The sequence below is a fragment of the Stegostoma tigrinum genome, chromosome 22 (assembly GCF_030684315.1).
Source record: "Stegostoma tigrinum isolate sSteTig4 chromosome 22, sSteTig4.hap1, whole genome shotgun sequence".
Taxonomy (NCBI): Eukaryota; Metazoa; Chordata; class Chondrichthyes; order Orectolobiformes; family Stegostomatidae; genus Stegostoma; species Stegostoma tigrinum.
This window is the reverse complement of record NC_081375.1, coordinates 36,285,248-36,309,335: the sequence shown is the minus strand read 5'-3', so window position 1 is coordinate 36,309,335 and position 24,088 is coordinate 36,285,248. Positions and strand designations below refer to the sequence as shown.

The window sequence follows — 24,088 nt, the reverse complement described above, 5'->3', positions numbered from 1 at the left end:
TTATGGAAGTGATCTCATGGAAAGCCAGAGGTCCGAGTCAGTGAATTTCTTCACTGGCCCAATTTCACATTCACCCTGTCACCACCTACTATTTATCTTGGCCGCTGAATTGGGTTCAGTTTCCTGATGTTTCTCTTCTCCCTTCTTCACAAGAAGCACCTCAGAATCTTTAAAATTTTAAATTCCAAAATGAGTCTTGTTCAACATCCCAAGTTTAGCAAAAACAATATGAAACAAATATTACACTCTGCTGACTGAATTCAGTGCTTTAACAACAGATCCACATGAACCTAAATGTGACTGAAGTGTCAGCACATAACTTGTTAAATCTTGTGCCCAACTTTTACTGCACAAACCGCCAGAGCTACACACTCCGCCCTAGCACTGTTTGCAGAAATATTCAGTGCACGAACCAAGTCCTCAGTACACCAAGGATTCAGGGCTGTGGCTCCTCCCTAGTAACAAAGTGTGGAGCTGGATGAACGCTGCAGGCCAAGCGGCATCTTAGGAGCACAAAAGCTGATGTTTTGGGCCTAGACCCTTCATCAGAAAAGGGAGATGGGGAGAGGGTTCTGAAATAAATAGGGAGGTGGGGAGGTGGATCGAAGATGGATAGAGGAGAAGATAGGGGAGAGGAGAGTACGGGTGGGGAGGTAGGGAGGGGATAGGTCAGTCCGGGGAGGATGGACAGGTGAAGGGGGTGGGATGAGGTTTGTAGGTAGGAAATGGAGGTGCAGCTTGAGGTAGGAGGAGGGGCTAGTTGAGAGGAAGAACAAGTTAGGGAGGCAGGGATGATCTGGGCTGGTTTTGGGATGCAGTGGGGGGAGGGGAGATTTTGAAGCTTGTGAAATTCACATTGATACGATTGAGCTGCAGGGTTCCCAAGCGGAATATGAGTTGCTGTTCCTGCAACCTTCGGGTGGCATCGTTGTGGCACTGCAGGAGGCTCAGGATGGACATGTTGTCTAAGGAATGCGAGGGGGATTTGAAATGGTTCGCGAATGGGAGGTGCAGCTGTTTATTGTGAACTGAGCGTAGGTGCTTCTGCTTGGTTTCCCCAATATAGAGGAAGCCACAATGGGTACAGCAGATGCAGTATACCACATTGGCAGATGTGCAGGTGAACGTCTGCTTGATGTGGAAAGTCATCTTGGAACCTGGGATGAGGGTGAGGGAGGAGATGTGGGGGCAAGTGTAGCACTTCCTGCGGTTGCAGTTTGTGCTCCTGAGGTGCTGCTTGGCCTGCTGTGTTCATCCAGCTCCACACTTTGTTATCTTGGATTCTGCAGCATCCGCAGTTCCCATTATCTCTGTGGTTCTTCCCTGTTGGTCTGGCCTTTTTTTTAAATCATTCGTAGGATTTTGTCATTTATGTAAATGATTTGGATGTGAACATAGCAGGTATGGTTAGTAAGTTTGCAGATAACGCCAAAATTGGAGGTGTAGTGGACGGCAATGAAAATTCCCTCGGAGTACAGCGGGACCTTGATCAGGTGGGCCAGTGGGCCAAGGAGTGGCAGATGGCATTTAATTTAGATAAATGAGTTGCTGCCTTTTTACAGAGGCAAACAGACTTAATGGTAAGGTCAAGGGGAGTGTTGCTGAACAAAGAAACCTTGGAGTGCAGGTTCACAGTTCCTTGAAAGTGGAGTCCCAGGTAGACAGGATAGTGAAGGTGTTTAGTATGCTCGCCTTTATTGGTCAGTGCATTGAATATAAGAGTTGGGAGATCATGTTGCAGCTGGACATTTGTTAGACCACTTTCAGAATATGGTGTTCAATTCTGGTCTCCTTGCTGTGGGATGGATGTTGCCACACTTGGAAAGGTTTAGAAAAGATTTACAAGGATGTTGCCAGCATTGGAGGGTTTGAGCTATAGGGAGAGGCTGAATAGGCTGAGGCTGTTTTCCGTGGAGCATCGGGGACTGAGGGGTGACCTTTATAGAAGTTCATAAAATCATGAGGGGCATAGAGAAGGTGAATAGCCAAGATCTTTCCCTATGGTTGGGGAGTCCAAAACTAGAGGGCATAGGTTTAAGGTGAGAAGGGAACGATTTAAAGGGGACCTTAAGGGAAACTTTTTCACACAGAGGGTGGTGCGTGTATGAAATGAGCTGCCAGAGGAAGTGGTGGAGGCTGGTACAATTACAACATTTAAAAGGCATCTGTATGGGTGTATGAATAGGAAGGGTTTAGAGGGATATAGGCCAAATGCTGGCAAATGGGGCTAGATTAATTTCGGATAGCTGGTTGGCATAGACGAGTTGGATCAAAGGGTCTGTTTCCATAATGTACAGCTGTATGGTGGGAGTATCACACTACCCACAAGGGCAGTTAAGGGTCAACCATACACATCGGCCAGACCAGGGAAGGATGGTAGTCTCCTTCCCTATCGAGTTTTTTCTGATCATTAAACAGTTGCCAAGTGTGAACAATGATTCTTTATCACAGATTTCTACTGAATTCAATTTCTAACATCTGCCTTGGTGGGATTTGAACTTGGGTCCCTGGAACATTACCTGGGTGTCTGGATTAACAGTCCAAAGATAATGCCACTAGGCTACTGCTCCCCGATTCTGTGATTTCTGTTTGTGTTGTCAGAATTTTCTACCATGGACTGCAGTTGCTGTCCCAGAATTTGCTTATCCTGATGTACTACGGCCAAGTTTTGCGCAGGTTAGTCCCACTTCAGAGCTTCAGTCCCACTGACTGAAAACATCTTTTAATTGGATTGATGAGACAGTCTTTCTTTCCCTTGTCAGTTCTTCACTCATCTCTGCGTTGAACAGGGGTATCCCCTCGAGTCGTCATCTCAGACGTGTTATTCTCAAATTTGGATTTATCCTGAGCCAATAGTTTGGCCAATCCCTCTTGAGCTTTAATTTTTCTCCCTTCATCAGACAGCTGAGTTTAACTCCACAAATTCAGAAGAAGTGAATTATTCTGTTCTTCTTTCATATTCAGTTCAATAGCTGTTTCTGCTGCAGTTTCTTGTTTCTCTGTCTGACTGATTCTATGGATTGTGACCAGTGTCAAGTTCGGGCACGTAGAGACACCTGCAATTGCTAGTCCAGGTGGATTAATTCTACTTGTATTTCAGCAGTATTGATACTGCACATGAAATTAGTGAATTGTTGTATGTTAAAAGTTTTACATTTGTCAGTTTCATCATGATTCCCCATGTCTGTCGGTGCATATCCTTTTGGAACTCCACACTGACACTTGGCCCACGTCAATCGTAGTCAACATTTGGTTTTTTTCTTTGAGGACAGATCACATATTTTTACAAATATATTAGTGGGTGATACATTGATGTTTTTCTGAGGTTGACAGTGTGAAATATGTGTTCACCACTCTTTATCTTGTATGTTTTTAGTGCAGTTGGATTTTAGACCCTGCTTGTAAACCATGATGAGCCCTTTTCTCTGCTTCTGCTCAGGGAAGTTTAATTTGAACCGGAATTGTTGTTCCAATATGGTCCATGTCCTTTGGGGATCTTTTAACTGTTTAGCTGTTAACTGTGACATGTTAAGATTGCATAAACCTTCATTTTCCATAGCTGAGCAAATTTTACTGGCCTGCCTTTCTACATCAGACACACCCAGTCTAGAAACCATAGCCCTGAATGCTTTTTAGATAAGTATCTCTTAACAGAATTTAAAATGAGAAATCATGTTGGCCGTTCTGACGATATGCATTTGCCCTTCTCACTTGCTATTGATTCATAGACGCATAGACTATAGGAACAGGGGTATGTTATTTGGCCTTTTGATCCTGCTGCACCATTCAGTATTATGGTTGATCAACCAACTCAGTGTTCTGTTTCCACTTTCTCCCCATACCCTTTTGATCCCTTTTAGTACTCAAATAATCTCAAACTACTTGAATACATTCAATGTTTTGGCCTCAGCCGCTTCCCATAGCAGAGAATTCCGCAACCTCACTACTGTCTTGGTGAAGAAATTTCTCCTCCTCTCATTCCTAAATGGTCTACTCTGTATCCATAGCCCATGGAACCACCCCCCCCCCCCCCGCTCCCCGGATCTGTATTCCTCAGCTGTTGGGAATATTTTTCTTGTATTTAGCGCACACACAAGCACCCTGAATCACTTTCCTTTGTCAAGTGGGTTAAAGAGGTCTCTTGGTAGAGTTTCGCCTGCCTGCCTGTGAGATGTGTTTTCAACACTCTGATACTGTAACAAGCAAATACATCAAAAGTTGTCCGAAGCACTTTAACGTGATTTAAAGCCATCAACTGTGCATCTTGCCTGTAAGTTAACTTACTTCACGACTTCTAAAGCACAATAGTGCTCATCAGCATGATATTTCCACTGCTATTCTCCATTTCTCCATAAATGGCAATGATCTACTCAATCTCTCAGTGGATTCATTAACTAAAATGATAAAATATACTGAAAGCAAAATCCACAGGAAGTAACCAATGGCAAAGTGCTTCTAGTCTGCCTAACTTTGTGGGTTCTGCACAGATCTTCTGTGGATGTCTCTGTAACCCAAGAGCCACCTCTAGTTGTTGAGGGGGAGAAACCAGAATTGAGTGAGGATGAATGAGTTATGTGAGTTGCTTCTTGTGTGATTACTTTCTGATGATCACAGAACAGCTGCACTCTCTTACAAAAAAATGTGAAATCAATTTTGATTTATGAACACTGCTGACTTTTCCAGGGGCTCTCAGTGCAACATGTGCAACCATTTGCCACTTGTGCAGGTGGAAATCTGGTGATGAACCCAAATCCCACAGTTCTTGCTGCATGGCTGTCAGGGTCTGTCTGGAATTTCTGAAAATCATTGTGTTCTAACTGGAGCATTGGTGACCTCCCTAGATTGGCTGCCAGTGAGGTGCTGTACGTACATCCTCAGCAGAACTCTGAAAAGATCTGCATGCATAGAACATCAGTGCTATAGTGATTTCTAAAGCTTCTGACACTGAATTCCCTCCCAATTCACAGTGATACAAATCTACATAGGAACTTAAAAATAAATATAGGTCATTGAACCCCTTGAGCCTGTTCCACCATTCAATGTGATTATGAGACCTGTGACCTGACTCTAGGACCCATCCCCCTAAATACTTCTTAGCAAATATTTATCAATCTCACATTTACAATTAACGACAAATTCAACATCCACTGCCATTTGTGGAAGAGAGTTCAAAACACCCAGCCCTCTTTGTGTGTAGACATGTTTCCTAACATCTGTCCTGAATTATCTGGCCCTAATTCTCAGACTATCCTCTAGTTCTAGAATGCCAACCAGTGGAAATGGTTTATTTTGATCTACCCTGTTTTTTCCTGTTAATGCCTTCAAGACTTTGATCAGATCACTTCTTAAGCTTCTAAATTCTAGAGATAACAGGCCTAATTTGTATAATCAACAGGCTAAATTTGTATAATCTACCTGAGGGAGCTGACATAGTTGGCTGATGGAAACCTGTGATATCCTGAGCCATCTCTGAGATTGCTTTGCTTACATTTGCCAAGGGTTTATATCGTCTGGTATATTTGATCATGCACAAATGCTCCATGTCACACTGGCACCTGCTTGTCAGAATTCCAAGCTGCCTGACTGTCTGCTGGCAACCTTTATTGCTATTTGGGCAGTTGTGTTTATAACTGGGACATGCCAGAGCTAGCAGAAGACAACTTGAACCATCTTGTCTGTCTGAACAAAGCACAGGCAAAGACACCTGGCAGAATCTTCTACCATTCTTTGGTGTCAAAGTGGAGATGCAAAAGCTATTTGATTTGGTAGAGCAGTGGCGTACCTGAGTTTGGCTGCTTTTACCATGAAGGCATCTGCGCAAGAAAATCCATGATCATCCTTGCTGCTAATTGGTGCCCTTGAATGGCCAATTAATAACCACTGAAGCATCTCATCCTGCTGCCGCTGGCATTAACCAGATGGACTTTTACAGCATTTTAAAATCAGTAAACATTTGGGGTGGGGGAGTTTGCAAGTTGCACAGCAGCTAAAAGTACGTGGCCAGCTTGTCACCTGTGAGGGTGCAGGAGCGGATGTGCCATCAATGCTTGATCAAGGGATGGAACATAAGCAAGGGGTTCCCCAAGACCAAGCCCCTCACCAAAACACATGGCATCCATCTTCTCTGAACCCTCCATTGCAAACTCCCAACCCCAACTGCATATTGATTTTACTGATTTGATTTATTATTGTCACATATACCAAGATACAGTGAACAGTATTATTTTCTGTTCTAACCAAACAAATCGTACCTTACATGATTACATCAGGACAATAGAATAGAATGCACAATATAAAAACTAGAAGAACTGTGGATGCTGTAAATCAGAAACAAGAACAGACCTGACTAGAAAAGCTCAGCAGGTCTGGCAGCATTTGTGAAGAGAGATCAGATTTAACATTTTAGATCCGCTGACCCTTCCTAGGAAGGGCCACCAGACCCGAAACAGTAACAGATTTCTCTTCACAGATGCTGCCGGACTGCACAATATAGTGTTAACAGCTGCAGAGAACGTGCAGAGAAAGATCAACTCTAACACGAGAGGTCTGTTCATAAGTATGGTAACAATGAAGAAGAAGCTGTTCTTAAATCCGTTGATATGTGTCTTTTGCATCTTCTGCCTGGTGGATGAGCGTGAGAGTTTAACTGGGGTGGAAGGGTCTTTGATTACGTTGGCCGCTTTCCCGAGGCAGCCAGAGTGTAGATGGTGTCAATGAAATGTTTTGTGATGGACAAGGCTGCGTTCACAACTCTCGATAATTTCTTGTGGTCTTGGGAAGAGCATTTGACATACCAAGCTGTGGAGCATCTGATAGGATGCTTTGTATGGTGCATCTATAAAAATTGGTTATAATCATTGTGGGCATGCCAAATTGGCTTGGATTCTGATGTCACTGCATTCTCGCTGGCACAGTGGAACAAAAGTAGTACCAGCCTCTGACTGGCCATCAGGTCTTGGTAGGTGGGTGTTCTACAACAGGGTCTTTATTTCAGGGGCAGAACCTTGTAATTCAGTGATTCATCCTGGAAGAGGCAGCATGGGTCTCTCTCCAGCTCTTCATATCTATAGCTGACAGTTGAAACCACTGATCTCTCAAGAAGATGCTTTCATGGTCAGTCTGACACATTCTTTAAGGCATTTCCTACTGCCTGAGCACATTTGACCAAAGAGGGTCCCTCAACATTGTAATAGTCACAACCTGCTTTTCACTTACCTCACCATGGACAATTCAATCTTGAAATTTACTCCAAAGACCTGTTAATATCAGTCGACACTCACACAGTACCCTGAAATTGGAAATGTCATTTGCAACCTCCATTAGCTATGCGGGGTCCTTTCCTCATCTTCAATCTTCACTCCATCTCTTTAGGGACCCTCAATCCACCTGCAGTCCACTTGACCACTAACATTCACCCTAGAGCTTCCCCACCATCATTACTGGTCAGCACTGCCAGTTTACGAGAACTGCACTCTGTTATTGTTATGCTGCCATTAATTATCCATGCCCCTCCCTCTATCATTCTTGACCTTGTCTCTATAACCCTTGTCCCTCAGGACTTCATTGTTGACCTTCCCTATATATCCATTGATCTCCCTATAATTATGCTTGATGTACCATCAGGAGGCATTGACTTTCCTGAGTTAATGAACTTTCTTGCTCTGTCTCCTGTGAATGTTCATAGAAACGTAGAACATTACTGAACAGGAACAGGTCCTTCGGTCTACCATATTTGTGCTGACCATGACGCCATTCTAAATTAAACTCATTTGTCTGCAATTCATCCATATCCCTGTATGCCTGGCCTGTTCATGTGTCTGTGTAAATGCCACTTAAACATTGCTATTGTGTCTCCTGCTACCACCTCCCTTTGTACCTCATTCCAGGCATCTACCATCCTCCATGTAAAAAACCTTGCCTCGCATATCCGTTTCCCCCTCCCTTTAAACCCATGGCCTGAGTATTTGACATTTCCACCCTGGGAAAGATTCCAACTATCCACTCTATTCTTGCCTCTCATAAAAGTAAATAAATTTAACAGGTTGCCCCTCAGCGTCTGATGCTCTCGTGAAAACAATCCAAATTTGTCCAACCTCTCCTTATAGTTAATGAACACCAATCCAGGTAACATCCCAGTAAACGTCTTCTGCGCCCTCTGCAAAGCCTCCACGTTCTTCCTATTGTGTGGGGATCAGAACTGTACACAGCACTCCAATATGGCCTAGATAAAGTTTTATTTACCTGCAACATGACTTGCCAACTTTTGTACTCGGTGCTCCAACTGAAGATGGCAAGCGTGCCATATGGGGTAGCAAGAACTGCAGATGCTGGAGTCAGAGATAACAGTGTGGAGCTCAAAGAACCCAGCAGGCCAGGCAGCATCAGAGGAACAGGAAAGTTGATGTTTCGGGTCAGGACTCTTCTTCAGAAAAAACTAGCATGTTGTATGCTTTCTTTGCCACTTTTAGGGCGCTATGGATTTGCAACCCAAGATCCTTCAACATATGAAGGCTCCTATAGATCTGGCCATTTATTAATGCTTTCCTCTTGTATTTGCCCTCCCAAAATGCATCACCTCACACTTGTCCAGATTAAACTCCATCTGCGATTCCTTTGCCCAACCTTCCACCTGATCTATATCCTGCTGCTTCGACAACTTCCTTCACTCCACCAATTTTCATTTCATCTACAAACTTATTGATCAGACCACCTACATGTCATTTCATTACAAATCATTTATAAATATTACAGACAAAGCTCCCAGCACTGATTTTTGTGAAACACCACTGGTCACAGACCTCCAGTTAGAAAAACTTCCCTCCACAACTATCCTAGATCCCGTACAACTTAATCTTCAGACCACCTACCATGAGGGCCCTGTCAAATGCTTTTGTAAAAGCCAGAAAGACAACATCCACTGCCCTACTCTCATCAATCATTTTATCACCTCCTCTAAAAGCTCAGTCAAATTTGTAAGTCATGCCTACTACCTTGAAAGCCATACTGACATCTCTACTGTCCATTCTTTTCCAAACGCTAATAAGTACTGTCCCTAAGAAAATTCTCCAATAGTTTCTCTACCACTAATGTAAGGCTCACAGTCTATAATTTCCTGGATTATCCCAGTTGCCTTTCTTAAACAAATGAAGAACATTGACTAATCTCCACTCTTCTGGGACCTTGCCTGTGGCTAAAGAGGATATAAAGATCTCTGTCAAGGCCCCAACAATCTTCTCCCTTGTCTCCTCCAGTATTCTGGGATAGATCTCATCAGGCCCTCAGGACTTTTCTACATTAACGTTTTTCAAGACACCCAACAATACCTTAATATCAACATGCTGCAGAGCATACCCCTCCCTAATCTTGCTACCATCCACGTCCTTCTTGGTCAGTACAGAAGTATTCAGTAAGGACCTTGCCCCCTTCCTTTGGCACCATGCATAAATTCCTTCCTTTGTCTCTGACTGGACCTACACTTCCCCTAGCTACACACGTGCTCTTAAAATAGATATAAAATGCCTTGGGATTCTCCTTAATCCTAGTTGCCAAAGATATTTCACAGCCCCTTTTAACCTTCCTAATTCCTTGTTTAAGTTCTTTCTGCTTCCTCTCTCTTCCTCAAGGGCTTTGTCTGATTTCTGTTTCCTACACTTTACATATGCCTCCTTTTCCTTTTTGACTGAATTTTCAATACCTTCTGTCATCCAGGGTTGCCAAATTTTGTCAGCCTTGTCTTGATATCCTTGCAGTAATATGCTGGTCCTGGATTCTGATCTGGCCTTTAAATAGTCTGACATGTTAAATGTGGATTTAGCCTGAAACAGCTGCCCCTAATCTCATTTCTTCAGTTCCTGCCTAATATTGCCTTTGCCCAATTTAGCTCTTTGACGATGGACTGGTCTTATCCTTATACATAGCTATATTAAAACTTGCATAATTATGATGAAGCTCCCAAAATACTCGCCCACTGAAGCTTCAATCACCTGGCAAGGCTCATTCCCCATTATAAGGTCTAGGGTGGCCCCTTCCCTTGATTGATTATGTAGGTATTGTTTGAAGAAACCTTCCTGGATGCACCTAACAAATTCTGTCCCATCTAAGCCTCTGGCACTAAGGGAGTCACAGTCAATGTTTTGAAGTTAAAATCCCCACTACAAAAGCCGTGTTGTTTCTGTGTCTTTATGATTTGCTTACATATCTGTTCCACCATCTCCTGCTGGCTAATGAGGTCTACAATACAACCCCATCTTAGTGACTGCACCTTTCTTATTCCTGAGTTTTACCCATACATCCTTGCTGAATGAGCCCTCTAGGATATCCTCTCGTAATGCAGCTATGACTTCCTCCTTAATCAGTATGCAATTCCCTCACTCTTTCTACATCCTTCTCTATCATGCCTGGAACACCTAAATCCTGGAATGTTGAACTGCCGGTCCTGGCCTTCATTCAGCCAGGCTTCTGTAATGGCTATGACATTGTAGTTCCCCAAGTACTAATCCAGGCTTTAAGATGATCTGCTTTACCTGTTATATTTATTACATTGAAGTGAATACACTTCAGACAGCCAGTCCTGCCGTGTTAATTAACCTGGCCTTGCTTGATCTTTCTATCAGACTTGATTGATCTAACCTCTGCCTTCTCCTCAATTGTTCCACATGCTGGCCTACTGCTGCCATTCCCACATCCCTGCCATACTAGTTTAAACCCTCCCAAGTGGCAAAAGTATACCTCCCTGCTAGAATATTGGTTCTCCTCCAGTTTAGGTGCGGCCCCCTGTACAGATGCCTCCTGCCTTCACAGTCTGTCAGCTCTCTGCATTTATCAGTCATGGTCCCATCCTGTTTTCACGGCTGCCACTCAATCTCAGTGCATCAATGTGTCTTCTCCGCTGGTTCAAGAAATCACCCCGACCCCCATTGTCTCCACAAAAAAAGCAGCTTCTACTCACTCCGAATCTACTAGGAAGATTACTCGGCCTACTACATGACACCAGTTGTGAATCAGAAGGCATATATTTCTTGCTTACTGCATACTTAACTCCAAAGGTGCAAATGTATCCAAAACTAAATTGGTATTTATACAAATTAATGCAATTTCATTCGGTTTTTCATAGTACAGAAAAGAATACTACATAACAGCAGAGCACACACTGAATGTGTATTAAAATTATCCTTCTCCTTCAGAACCTAATGCTATATGGGAAAACACTGCTTGAATTGCAACATCATATGGATCACCAGCATTATTAACAATCGTAACTTCATTGGCTATATCAAAAATAATCATCTACCGCGGATCCCCAATTTATGAATGTCCAACTTCTGAATGGTTATACTTACAAATGAGATCCCATGCAGGGGTGTTTTAATATTAGTTTTATAAGGTCTGACATGCGAACATTTCCTCGTACTTAAAAATGGCTACTTTATGTTGTGCTGTAGTGTTCTGACTTCTGTATGAATCAATCTATGAACATAGTCCAGAAAGGAACCCCTGTAACCCAGGTATTGCCTCTACTGTCCTATCAAGTACATTGGATTGACTACACTTCTTAATTTATTTCATGGCAGTTTCTATTCTGATTTCATCCTAGGCATTTACAGCCCAGTATTGCTAATGTTGGAGTCTGTGTGCTGTCTCCCTTGGTGAATGTCTTGTCTCCCAATTATCCAGCTGATACCCCTCCCTTTCATGCTTTCCAAGAAAAGCTGGCTTATAGAAATGTCCAGTGATTGAACAAGGCTAGTGAGACCGGGAATCAATGAAACAGCACTGTTTACTTATCTAACTTTAGCAAGAGCACTGACAAGGTGTGATCTGAAAATGACTTAAGAGATGTTTTTCTTCCTGTAATTTCCTTGATTGGGAACTCTAACCTTCCTAAACCATAATTTCAGTTCAGATACATCTAACTAATACCTACTGTGAACACACATGACTGCTCCTTTTAGAAATTGTGTTTTTGGAAGGGCCTTTCCCTTGAATATCATCATAGGCTTAAGTTTTGTCCCAGCAGATGTATGTGAGAGCATAACTGTGAATCTACACTTTTCATTACCATTCACCTTCGCTAATATTGTTTCTTTCCAATTAAACTCACTATTACACTGACTAGCTTATGAAAATTCACAGGAATCTCAATCATGTTTTCAATGATGAAGGATCTAGGCCCAAAATGTCAGCTTTCCTGCTCCTATGATGCTGCTTGACCTGCTGTGTTCATCCAGCTCTACACCTTGTATTCTCTGTCTTCAATTCAGGCTAACCTAGATCCATTATTTTGCCAATGTTTGATTATAAACTAATAAAATACAATGAACTTGTCATCATGTTCCACTTGAAGACAGTGAAATCTTGGAATAGAATTACAGTTGTTGCTGGCAGTGCAGCCTGAGGTGCAGCATTAAAATGAAGAAGCGTATTATTAGTAAACCGGAGATGTGCCATGAGGATTCTTGGGAGGCTGGCACATGCCAATAGATAGGGGTACATATGACCAGTGCCAATAGAGTTTTCTCTGAGATGTTGGTGTCTGGTATCAAACATAGATGTCTTTTGGACCAAGTGGCAAGCTGAAGTCACACCTAAATTCCATGTCAAAAATTCTTGACATCTACTTTGTTTGGCACATTTGGTAAAATAGGAAGCTGAATATTGAAGAGACAAGTTGGGCTGCTAATAAGGTGTTGAAAAGCAATAATCCCCCTTAATTTGGCAACTCACTGCTGCTTAGTGGGAAACTTTTCCTGCCATCTGGCTGATAGATGATAGAAGTGGTGAGTTGATATCAATGTCAAGATATGAGTTACCAGATGTCTCGTGATTCTGCCACCAATGTCACAATTTCCCCATGTTATTCAGGCCCTTATGAGATTCTGCCAATGAAGGATGAATTTTTTGTTTTACTTATAGTCAATGGTTGACTTTTAAATAAGATTGACCATTACTCAAATGTATGTGATAATTGAGGGGTTCAGATTGTATTATGCATATATATAAAACATACAGAATTACAGATTTACTCAGGAGTGAGTTACAGGCTACAATTTGCTAAAGGGTTCAGGTGGTTTATATATTTACTTATAGACATATGTGGGAAGGAGTTAATGATAGGTTTGGGGGTATATTAAGAAGTAACAACTACTGAGGAGAAAGATTCAACGTGGAATCTAATTGAGGGAGCCTCTGTATGGAAAACGGATGCCTGGGACTGAGTTAGACTTGCACTAACAGGCACAGCCCTAATCCATGACTACTACCATTTAGAAGGACAAGGCAGCATACATATTGGGGATACCACTACTTGCAAGGTCTCTAAGCCATTCACCATTGAAACTCGGAAGTACATCACCATTCCTTTGGTGTTGCGTATCAAAATCCTGAACTCCCTCCCCAACGGCTTTGCAGATTTAGCCATACCAAGTCGAATGCAAAGGTTCGAAAAGCCAGCTCACCAAATCTTTCTCAAGGGCAACTGGGGATGGGCCATGAACAACACCCACATTGTGTGAGTAAGTAGGAAAATTAGCATATCAGATTACCGAGAGTTAGTTGCAGGTGCAGTCTAAATAAGGAGTTTGCATATTTTAAATATACACTAACAGATAAGTGGAAGTGCTTTCAGTGCTGAAGTCTTAGCCATGGAATTTAGGGATTCATATATAGAATATCAGATATCCAGGCGTGAGTTGCAGGCAGAAATCTAATTGAGGGGTTTGGTGGGTTTTATATTTGGAATCCCAGATACTCAGGAATGAATTACAGCCTGGAAGCTAATCAAGAGCTGGATTCAACAACAATAACGTAAGACTGCATTTACATAGCATTATAACATAATAATTACAGAGTGAAACTCCAGAGGCTACAGGAACTGCTGTGTGAGTTGTTCTTGCACACAGTGCAAACCAATTGATCTGCACCTGGTTTGTTTCCTTTAGTTACTGACGGATGAAAACTCTACGGTGAGAAATGAAGCTGCTAAAGCTCTGGTGATCTTGGGTAAGTGTTAGGTATATTAGGTGTGAGTGGAAAATGGAGAGAATGAGTGGTGAGAAGCAGTAATAGGAGGTGAAAAGTTTGGAATTTTTGGATAGCTAGAACTGTGAGCTAACGGTGCCAAGATATCACTAATTTGAGATTGGTGTTCTTTTTATTATTAATCAATGTTTAAAGCAATCTGCTGAGGAGCATGTAGGGGGTTTACAGTAAAAACTACTACCATGTGCAAACATTCTAAGGTACTCTTCACAGCTGACTGTTGTGGGAACGTTTGAGGAGGATGCTGAACATCCAGGGATCTCATCCCTAACAGATTAAATGGAGAAATGCTTCATCTTGTTCTGCTACAGTTATAGCAGTCCCGAGGTCCACCATACTCAGAAATAGACAGTTCACAGACACAAATAAGGTGTTATTAAGACAGGATCATGAGCTTCATTAGGGAATTAGCTGTCAGGAGAAAGGAAGGAATGTTTCAGTAGCTCTTTCTTCCTTTAAGATTCTCCTTAAAATTTATCACTTTGATCAAACTTTTGATCATTTGTCCCAGTATCACCTTATATGGCTTGATGCCAAATTTAGTTTGTTCATGTCATGAGACAACTTACAACCTTAAAAGGTGCGATATAAAAGCAAAACTTTATTGACCAAACTACTGGGTTTTGACTTGTTGTTGAACAGTAGCCTGGGAAATATCAGCACCTTCAGTGGAGGAGGAGAAGAGACTGAGATGAAGAGAAGAAAAGAAGGCAACGTATTTAGTAAAAAAGATAAGTTTGACATTCCCTGAACCTGACAATTTTCGTGCAGGTTACTGGAAGAAGGAGGTCGTACAGAAGTTAATTCAACTTATAAAGGAGTCTACAGGAGAGCCTCTGCAGGGCATATTGATAAACTTGAGGAACTCGCTGTGGGATTGGGCTACTCAACCCATAAACCAGGTATAGTATGCATCCCAGTCCATGGTGATGTCAACATGGCACAGCGGGTAGCACTCTCACCTCTTACAGAACGGTTGTGGGTTTGTGCCCCCTCCAAAGATTGAAGCAGATAAGTCCAGACACACACACACACGCGTGCGCTCTCGCTCTCCCTCTCTTACGCACACACACATGCTTGTACTCTTGCTGTCTCTCTCTCACTCACACACACACACACATTCTCCCCACACGGACACACGCACGCCCTAGCTCTCCCTCTCCCTGTACCCCACACACACAGACGGACAGACACACACACACACACACACACAAAGCGCGCACACTCTCGCTCCTGCTCTCTCTCACACAGATGCTCTCTCTCTCCCATACGCATGCGCACACAAACGCACATGCACGCAGTATAAAATAAACCAGTCTGACTCCAGACTAAAACACAAACAGCTTCTAAACAAGACCTCACACCTAATCTGCATTGTCTGACCTTAAATGTTACCTTTTCTTTACAATGTTAAAACCTTTAATTTTCTTTGGACAGTGTCTTCGAAGGAATTTGGGGATTTACATATACATATTAATCAATTAATTGATTTCCAACTGATTAAAGATTTAACAGCGTCTTTGGTTTGTTTAGTACATCCTCATCAGTGGTGTGACCATTTGATCTTTTACTTATAAATTCTGAGTCTGATACTATCTCTCTCACTAACACCTGAAGAAGGCATAAGATTCTGAAAGTTTGTGTTTTCAAATAAGCCTGTTGAACTATAACCTAATGTGGTGTGATTTCTGATCTTGGACCCTCAATGCAGCCCTGAGTCTGTACAGCATGGTCAGTCGTACCATCCTTCAGTTACGGCATGGAACTGAAGCTTTGCGTTTCTTCTCAGGTGGTTATGAAAGATCCCATGATATGGTTTCAAGGAGGAGGAGGCAAGTTAACTTCGGTATCCTGGCCAACATTTATCCCTTCATCAACATCACTAAGAAATGATCACAGTTCTACTTTTGGGATTTTGCTGTGTGTAAATTGGAAACTGTGTTTCTCCAACTGTAGCTGCAATTCAAAACTGCTTCATTGTCTCTGAAGCTCTTGGGGCAGCTTTAGATTGTGAAAGATGCCACAAAAATAAATTCATAAACCAGCAACTTCTCTAACTTGTTTTTACCTAATGCCTGGAATAAGAACAAATGACACATGCAGACCATGACCATAGTTGAATTTCTAGCTGATTATTTTTATTGATCTGTAACAATCTTAGAAGTCTTACATTTTTATGCACTTCTGCCGTTGTTGTTACATGTTGCTGAATGTTTTTCCTTTTAAGAACTCCTAAACTGATAATGGAATTCTCAATCTAAACGTATTGTGAAAACCTTATGGGCCTGTAACATTCCCCAGGTGCTCTTCCTGCTATCCTCCTGCCTTTCCCAACCCGTCCTCAATTTTATGGGAGATGTTAAAGGTTGAGAAGAGTCAACCTCCGTCATCACAGCTGAGATCTATTGAATCAGTCCATGTTCTTTTGAAGAAGACTAGGACAATGTTCAGGCATGGGCTGATAAATGGCACAACACTTTGTATCACACGAGTGCCAGACAGTTACCATCTTCAACAATGAGTATTCAGACCATCTCCCCTTCACATTTAATGCTGTTAAACATTAATGAATCCTCTACTTTTAACACCTTTGGGGTTATCATCAATCAGAAACTGTACTGGATCACTCATATTAATACTGTGGTTACAAGAGCAGGTCAGAAGCTATGAATTCAGCAATGGGTAAGACACACCCCAACTCCCATAGACTCTCCAGTATCTACACTGGGACCTCATTCCACCAATTTCACTACTTCACAAACACACAGCAGTCTGTACCGTCTACAAGATATATTGCAGCAATTCAGCTAGGATCTTTTGACAACGTCTTCCAAACCTGTGACCTTTACCATCCAGAAGAACAAGGGCAGTAAAGCATGCCAACACACTGCCTCCAAATCCCAATCCCACACCATCCTGATTTATAACTATATTGCTGTTCCTTCATTGTTGCTGGGTTAAAATTCTGGAACTTCCTAACAGCACTATTGGTAAAGCTACACTCCAAGAACTGCAGTGCAATTGTGGCAATCGATGCACTGCCTCCAAAACAAATAGCTAAGGAGACTGAAACAGCGCATAGTGACCCAGAAAACCTCTCATCACAGCCATGTACAAATATGGCAAGACCACTTTATTTTCGTCAAACAAAATACTTTGGATACTGGAAATGTGAAACATAAATAGAAAATGCTGGAAAAATTCTTCAGCTCTGGCAATATCTGAAGAGAGAGAAGCAGAGTTAATATATCCAGCCCAAAAACTGCTTTTGGGAATGAAAGAAAATTCATATCAGACTCAAAACATAAACTATGTTTCTTTCTCTACAGATGCTACCAGAGCTGCTGAGCTTCTTCAGCATTTTCTGTTTTATATTCAAGGCTGAGGTAGATAGATTCCTGATTAGCTAGAGAATCCAGGGTTTTGGGGAAAACATCTGAAAATGGACATAAGGAAATGTTGGATCAGTCACAATCCTGTTGAATGGCAAATCAGGCTCGAGTGGTCGAATGGCCTGTTCCTTATGGTCTTATGGTCTAAACCTGCAAAAATTATTGACAAACAATTTTGATTATGCAACTATAAATGGATGAAACAAAGAACATGTTGTGTTAGCTTTAAAATACTTTGGCAAGTAATAGTGAAACTCATGAAAAAATGTCATGGATGATTGTAAAATTATTCTGTGTACACATGCTGTTGGCATGGAATTGAGGTTCTTTCCTGCAACAGTTGTAGATGGCTGATTCTCTTCTCTGGAGATGAGGCTACTTCTAATGAATCTACTGTAGGAACCATTGAGAAGATGTAAAGATTACCTTTGGTGTGATTTGACTTAATTAACTTGGAAGGAGTGCAGTAAAGAGAGAGAGGGGGAGCAATTGGCTGTTGCTCTTCAGTCACCGTAAACTCTCTCTCTCTCTCTCTCTCTCTCTCTCTCTCACTGTCTCTGTCAGTTCAAATGTAAATGCCAAAGCTGACTCCTCAACTGGACCATGTGACCTCTGTCTGAAGGTTTTGAATAATTGAAATAAATCTACTCAACAGTATTAAATTTCAAATCCTGTTGTCTGCTCATTCTGCTTGCTACTTCCTGTTGAAGGTGATTTTCCACATCTCCAAATTTTATTCTGTATTCCAATTTGCAAATAAGTAATATTTCATGATAAATGCGGTATGATCACTGGACTGTTAATCCAGAGACCCACATAATCTTCTGGGGACCCAGATTTGAATCTGGCCCTGGCAGCTGGTGGAATTTGAATTCAATTAAATATCTGGAATTAAGAGTCTCATGACAACCATTAATCCATTGTTGATTGTTGGGAAAAACCCCATCTGGTTCACTAATGTCCTTTAGGGAAGGAAACTGCCATCCCTACCTGGCCTGGCCTACATTGTGACTCCAGACCCACAGCAATCTGGGTGACTCTTAACTGCCCTTTGAGCAATTAGGGATTGGCAATAAATTCTGCCTGGCCAGCAACACCCTCATCCCGTGAATGAATAAAGAAAAGCAAAGCAACAGTTCTAGCACTCACCTTGGGGAACACCACTGTCTACTATTCTCCAAGTGAAAATCAACCAGTGATCACAATGAAGCCAGTTCTTCATACAAGCTGAATCTGACCCCCCCTCCATTCCATGAGCTCAAATTTTGTTAACTAGCCTTTTGTGTGATATTTTGTCAAGTGCTTTCTTAAAATCCATTTGGTCAATATAGTATGCATTGTCTTCATCAATTTTCCCTGTTAATTCAACAAGCAACTCATTAAAACAATCAGAGTCTGCCTATTACAAATCCATGATGGTACTCCTTAACCAATTCAAACTTCTCCATTTGCTGACTTACTTCCTGATTATTGTTTCTAAAACCTCATCTGCCACTGATGTTAAACTGTGCAGTCTGTGGTTACTGGGAATGACCCTACATTGTTTCTTGAACAAGGTTGTACTATCTTCCCACTTGTTCCTGACTAGATCCAACTGTATCTCATTGTCCTTTCAGAGGCCCAAGATCGAAGCTAAGGACAAGTTGGCTTCCGTGTTAAGATCATTCATATCAAATCTGCGCTCCAAAGATATGGTTCCTGTGAATGCTACAACCTGCCTGTGTTACCTCAACAGCAATGATGAAGAAGCTATTGACTATATAATGAGCTTCCTTTATGATGGCACCACCTACCAGAAGGAACAGGTACAGGCCTCAGTTTGTTTCTTTAAGACCTCAAATTTTAGAGAGGATAGGCATTTCGTCTGGCTGTTCACAAGACTGGAAGCAAATTATGGAAAAGCTTAGACTAAGGTGACTTTCCAGCTGATACCTCACAATTTTAGTGACTTGTGCATAAAATAGTATCAATAATGTGTTTATCTGATGATGACCGTTGGCAAACCAAAGAATTCTGTAATGGGGGAGTATCTGAACAGAATTCATTTGATAATGTGTTCTGTTAATGAAGTTGACATCTGGCTGTGTCATGGTGACCAACAGCTGCAGTGAGCATCATCACCTGGATGCTTAGTGATTGGTTCCTGCAATTTCCAGATAGAACCCTATCATAATGTGGAGAAACTCCATTTCCATTAGTTCACATTCTTATTTAATGGGTGTAATTTGCCTTTCTTCACGGGTGGTAAATTGTTGGTAGCAGTCGAGCTTCCTTTAACAATCCCATTGGCTCCTCCACTCCCCTTGTCTAAGCAAGTGAAGGGAAAATGCCTCCACTGGCGGAGGGGTTGATAATAGGAAGACACACCATTGTTTAAGGGAGATGAAGAGAATTTTCTTTGTCCAGCAAATGGTTGTGATCTGGAATGCACTGCCTGAAATGGCAGTGTCAACAGATTCAACGTTGACTTTTAAAAAAGCAATTGGATAAATACTTTAAAAGGATATTTTTTAAGAGGACTATGGTGATAGGTCTGGCAATAAGGTGGCACAGAAGTAATGGAGCAAATGACCTTCTTCTGTATTATATAGTTCTATGAAGGCAACATCTGATCCACTGCACTACCAAATTGCCTCCTTGAATCAGTAATCTGGTATAAAAGTCTGTACTGACAAGGCTCAGGTAGAACTTGTTTTGTCTGTCTCTACAGTGGGTAATCAAATGCTGGCTCACAAGTCACCAGATTTAGTTACATTTCTCAATTTGGCATGATGGGATTTAAAATTGCTTATTTTGAACTCAGACATAGCTGAGGAGAACACATCCTCCCTACCAGAAAGCCATCATAGCACAGTAGGTTTCCAAAAGAAGTATGAGACGGAGTGTGCGAGTAGTCAAGAAATTTGGGCCAACATAGCTGTTATAATTGTATTTTTCATAAAGGAGAAAGTGAAGAAAGGTCTAGTGATTTAGCCACATGTCCTCCCAACAGGCTCTGGAAGTAGTGGTCAGATTCCTCAAGATACATAAACAGTGTCAAATCCAAGGTCTCGTGGAGCAGCTCCAAACCTCCCCTGTCTACAAGGTTTGTGGCAGACTTCATTTCTCTTTTGTAAGTGGAAGGGACCAACACAACCAGTTAGAATAAGGTTCATGTCAGTTTGAATTGAATCAAGAGACAGGAGTGCAGTCATTGGGGCAATTCTGCAGACCCTTCTGATGAGATTGACACATTCCACGTACTTAATATGTCCTGCTACCCCTTCGTCCCTTCCCACTCCATTCTTCCCTCCCCTCTCTCTCTTGCCCCTTCTCTCTCTTTTGCCCCTTCCTTTCTCTGTCCTGCCTCTCTGCTCTTCTTTCTGCCCTCTCCCCATTATCTTGTCCATTTCCTTCTCCTACCTGACTTGCCCCTCTTCCTTGCCTTTGCCCCCACTTCTCTGTACACTCACCTTGCCTCCTCCACCTTACCCGCTTCTCTTTCTTGGCCCCTACACACTTCTGTTCCTCTCTCCACTGCCTCTTGACACATCCCTCCTGTTGATGGCCTAGTTCAGCAGAATCCTTCCAGTAGCTCTGGAAATGTGAAATGGCCAGCTTGATCACAGTGGTGACCGGAAACAAAGTTGCTGAAAAAGCTCAGCAGGTCTGGCAGCATCTGTGAAGAAGAAAACAGAGTTAACATTTCAGGTCCAGTGGCCCTTCCTCAGAACCCAAAATGTTAACTCTGTTTTCTCCTTCACAGATGCTGCCAGACCTGCTGAGCTTTTCCAGCAACTTTGTTTCTGTTCCTGATTTACAGCATCTGCAGTTCTTTTGGTTTTGATCATAGCGGTGCTGGGATTGCTGATCCATAGAATCCCAGAGCCATTGTAAACTCTCTTCGAAGATTATCTTCCGTCATCACGTCTAGAAAGATTGTGAAAACATTCCGTTCAGACTAATGCCTTCAGTACACGTTACAAATATCTAAAGTCTTCCCTGTTTTTTTGGTGGGAGTTATTATCCCCAATCAATTATTGCATACGTTTATTCAATAATAATCAAATGTGCATTTGATTTCTTTATGAATGGCTGGGTAGATGTGTGTTTGAAGTCAGACATCTGTAGAAATGAGTGAGGTTCCATGTCTCGAGCAGGCAATTTTGATCCAAAATAAGCAGGACTGACTGTCGAACTGGTTGATGGGAACTGAGAGCACATTGCAGAATTAGTGATTGTCAATCAGGGTTAATTCCTTATTAGGCAGTGACATTGTTAACTAAAGGGATATTATTAATCAAATTTGGAGGAACGAAGACAGTGCTATCTTTCTTGGAAGGTTGATTCTTTGTTGGCTGTTGTATTCAACTGTCAGGCCCTTCAATTGTAGCAAATTACCAATGTTCAGGAACAAGGTCCACTACCTGCTTCTCAGGGAATCCAAACGACGAAAATAAATGACGGCCATATCACTCTGAGACTGAATGGGAAAAGAGATGAAATGTCCAACTAGAAACAAACTCCATACAAGAGGCCTGAAATAATTGATAAAGAGAGATTTGATGGTATGGGGAAAATGAATGGGGAGATTCAACTCAGTGAAATGGGCTGAATGGTCTATTTTGCTGTAAAACGTCTTAGATTTTGTGGCTTGAACTTGACTACTGTGCTTGTCAAGATTCCCAGCTGTTCTATCCACTAATCAGATATGCTGACTTATATTCCCAGGAACAAGCTCATTTGGTGTATCTGTCTTGGTTCTCTACAGATTTGGGCCCTAACAAAAAAAAACTTCACAGTGAAACCACACTATCTGTTGTCTCAGCTGCTGTGAGTTCCACTGAGGCTCTTCAAGGCATTAAACATGAAATTACACATGTGAATCTTGAATATCCCTAAATGCAGTCCTTGACATAGATTCACCTAACCACAACTTCAAAAGACATGTCATAATCTGAGAAGAGCAGTGAGTAACACCTAGAAGTAATTCTGTGATATTGAAAAGTGTGTTGGCAGTCAATTAAATCAGCAGAGATTGCTCATTCATTTTCACTCATTTTATAACCTCATGCAAAGCCTACATTACATCCAATAAGTCATATAAATGGGACCACAAAGTTACAAAGAGACATTGATTGAGTGGACAAAACTGTGGCTAATGGATTTCACTGTGGGGAGATGAATGGTGGACCTATGAAAGATAGATTAGTGTATTTTCCAAATGGTGAGAATTTGGAAACTCTGCAGGAGCAAAGAGATTTAAGAACCAAACTAGAAAAATCACAAAATGCAAATATATTGATAAAAAGGTTGCTGGAATCTAGGTCAATGTTATAACTAGTATCTATGTTACATTCCATTTTAACAGGGCTTCAGTTGGACCCATTTAGTGTACTGTGAGTTGCTTTTGGCACAGCAGAAAGAAATATAATTTGGAAGATTGAGAGTGCAATGATATTAGAGCAAATAGGATTAGGTTATAAGAACAGCTTGTATGGATGAGGTTTTCTTTTTCTTGTTTTCTGGAACTCTGGCCCCTGAAAAAGCTCTGGATGGTGAAGACACATAAAGTTTTGTGGATAGATTTTTGTGGGATAACAGTATCAAGGGATATGTGGAAGTTGAGTGATCTGGGTACAAATAGAATGGATTTGTCAGACTGAAATGTCTGTTCCTGTTCATAGCACTGTAACTGAAACCAAAATACACTCTACAAAATGCTTCTGCCTGATGAATTCCATTCACAAATCTGACACTGTCTTTCCCAACTCCATTTCCACATTTAATTCTACTAGCACCGGTTGAAGGCATTGGATTTATTAGCCTTTATTGGATCGTTGCAAGTCACACAGGCTGGCCTGCACCAGACTGTGCTCGAGGCACTGAAGCGGAAACTGTGGGATGATCCAGTTCTGGTAAGTAACTTGGAAGGTTTTGTACATGATTCCCCAATTGCTGAGTCTGTGATTGCACGATATGGTATTGTACAGGGATATTGTAGTGGTAGGGAATGTTATATTTTCACGTGACTCTGACTTGGCTATGGACAGGTTAGATACATCGACAGACTTCTTGTTCTTGATCAGAATCCCACTGGGAAGGACTAGTATTTGCATGCATAGGACTGGGCTTCTCTGTGAGATTTACTGTACTTCAATGTCCTCCCGACGTTCACAGTTGATAAATGATGAATGTCTCCTGCTGGTTTAGGAGAGAGAAGCCTGATATTTGTGAAACTTCACCCCAGTGAACTGCTGAACAGTCTGAAGCTCTTCTCTCAAAAATTCAACTTAGCCACCCGACTCCTTACTCCCAGGCACTTTGGTGTTTATTCAGCAGCAACTTGTGTTATATAGCACCCACTGGAGTGGCCTCATAGTTCTTTATGGAAAATGTAACCAAACATAATTTGACATGAAGCCAAATAAAGGATAATTAGAACAGATGAGTAACGGTAGTATGAGAGATCTATAAAAAGGAAATCCAGAACTTGGGGCCTTGACAGCTGAAAGCCCCGCCAGTGATAGAGTAAATCAAATTGAGGATGTACAGGAGCTATGAATAAGAGGAGTGCAGATATCTTGAAAGCATTGGTGCAAGGAAAAACTAAAGAGATAGGGTTAGTAAGGCCATGGACAGATTTGTAAACAAAGAAGATCAAGGTGCTACTTTTATCA

At 41.8% G+C, this 24,088-nt stretch overlaps 1 protein-coding gene across 3 annotated transcripts in view; it reads left to right on the top strand.

The window, feature by feature from the left end:
- Window positions 1–24,088, top strand: part of LOC125463635 (protein HEATR9-like) — a 79,571-nt gene that overhangs the window by 32,264 nt on the left and 23,219 nt on the right. For all 3 annotated transcript variants that reach the window (XM_048555166.2, XM_048555164.1, XM_048555167.1), the window contains 5 exons: window positions 13,938–13,998; window positions 14,809–14,939; window positions 19,046–19,234; window positions 20,422–20,514; window positions 23,207–23,326. In XM_048555166.2, coding sequence (XP_048411123.1) covers window positions 13,938–13,998; window positions 14,809–14,939; window positions 19,046–19,234; window positions 20,422–20,514; window positions 23,207–23,326 — 594 coding nt within the window. The remainder of the gene's footprint in view (window positions 1–13,937; window positions 13,999–14,808; window positions 14,940–19,045; window positions 19,235–20,421; window positions 20,515–23,206; window positions 23,327–24,088) is intronic.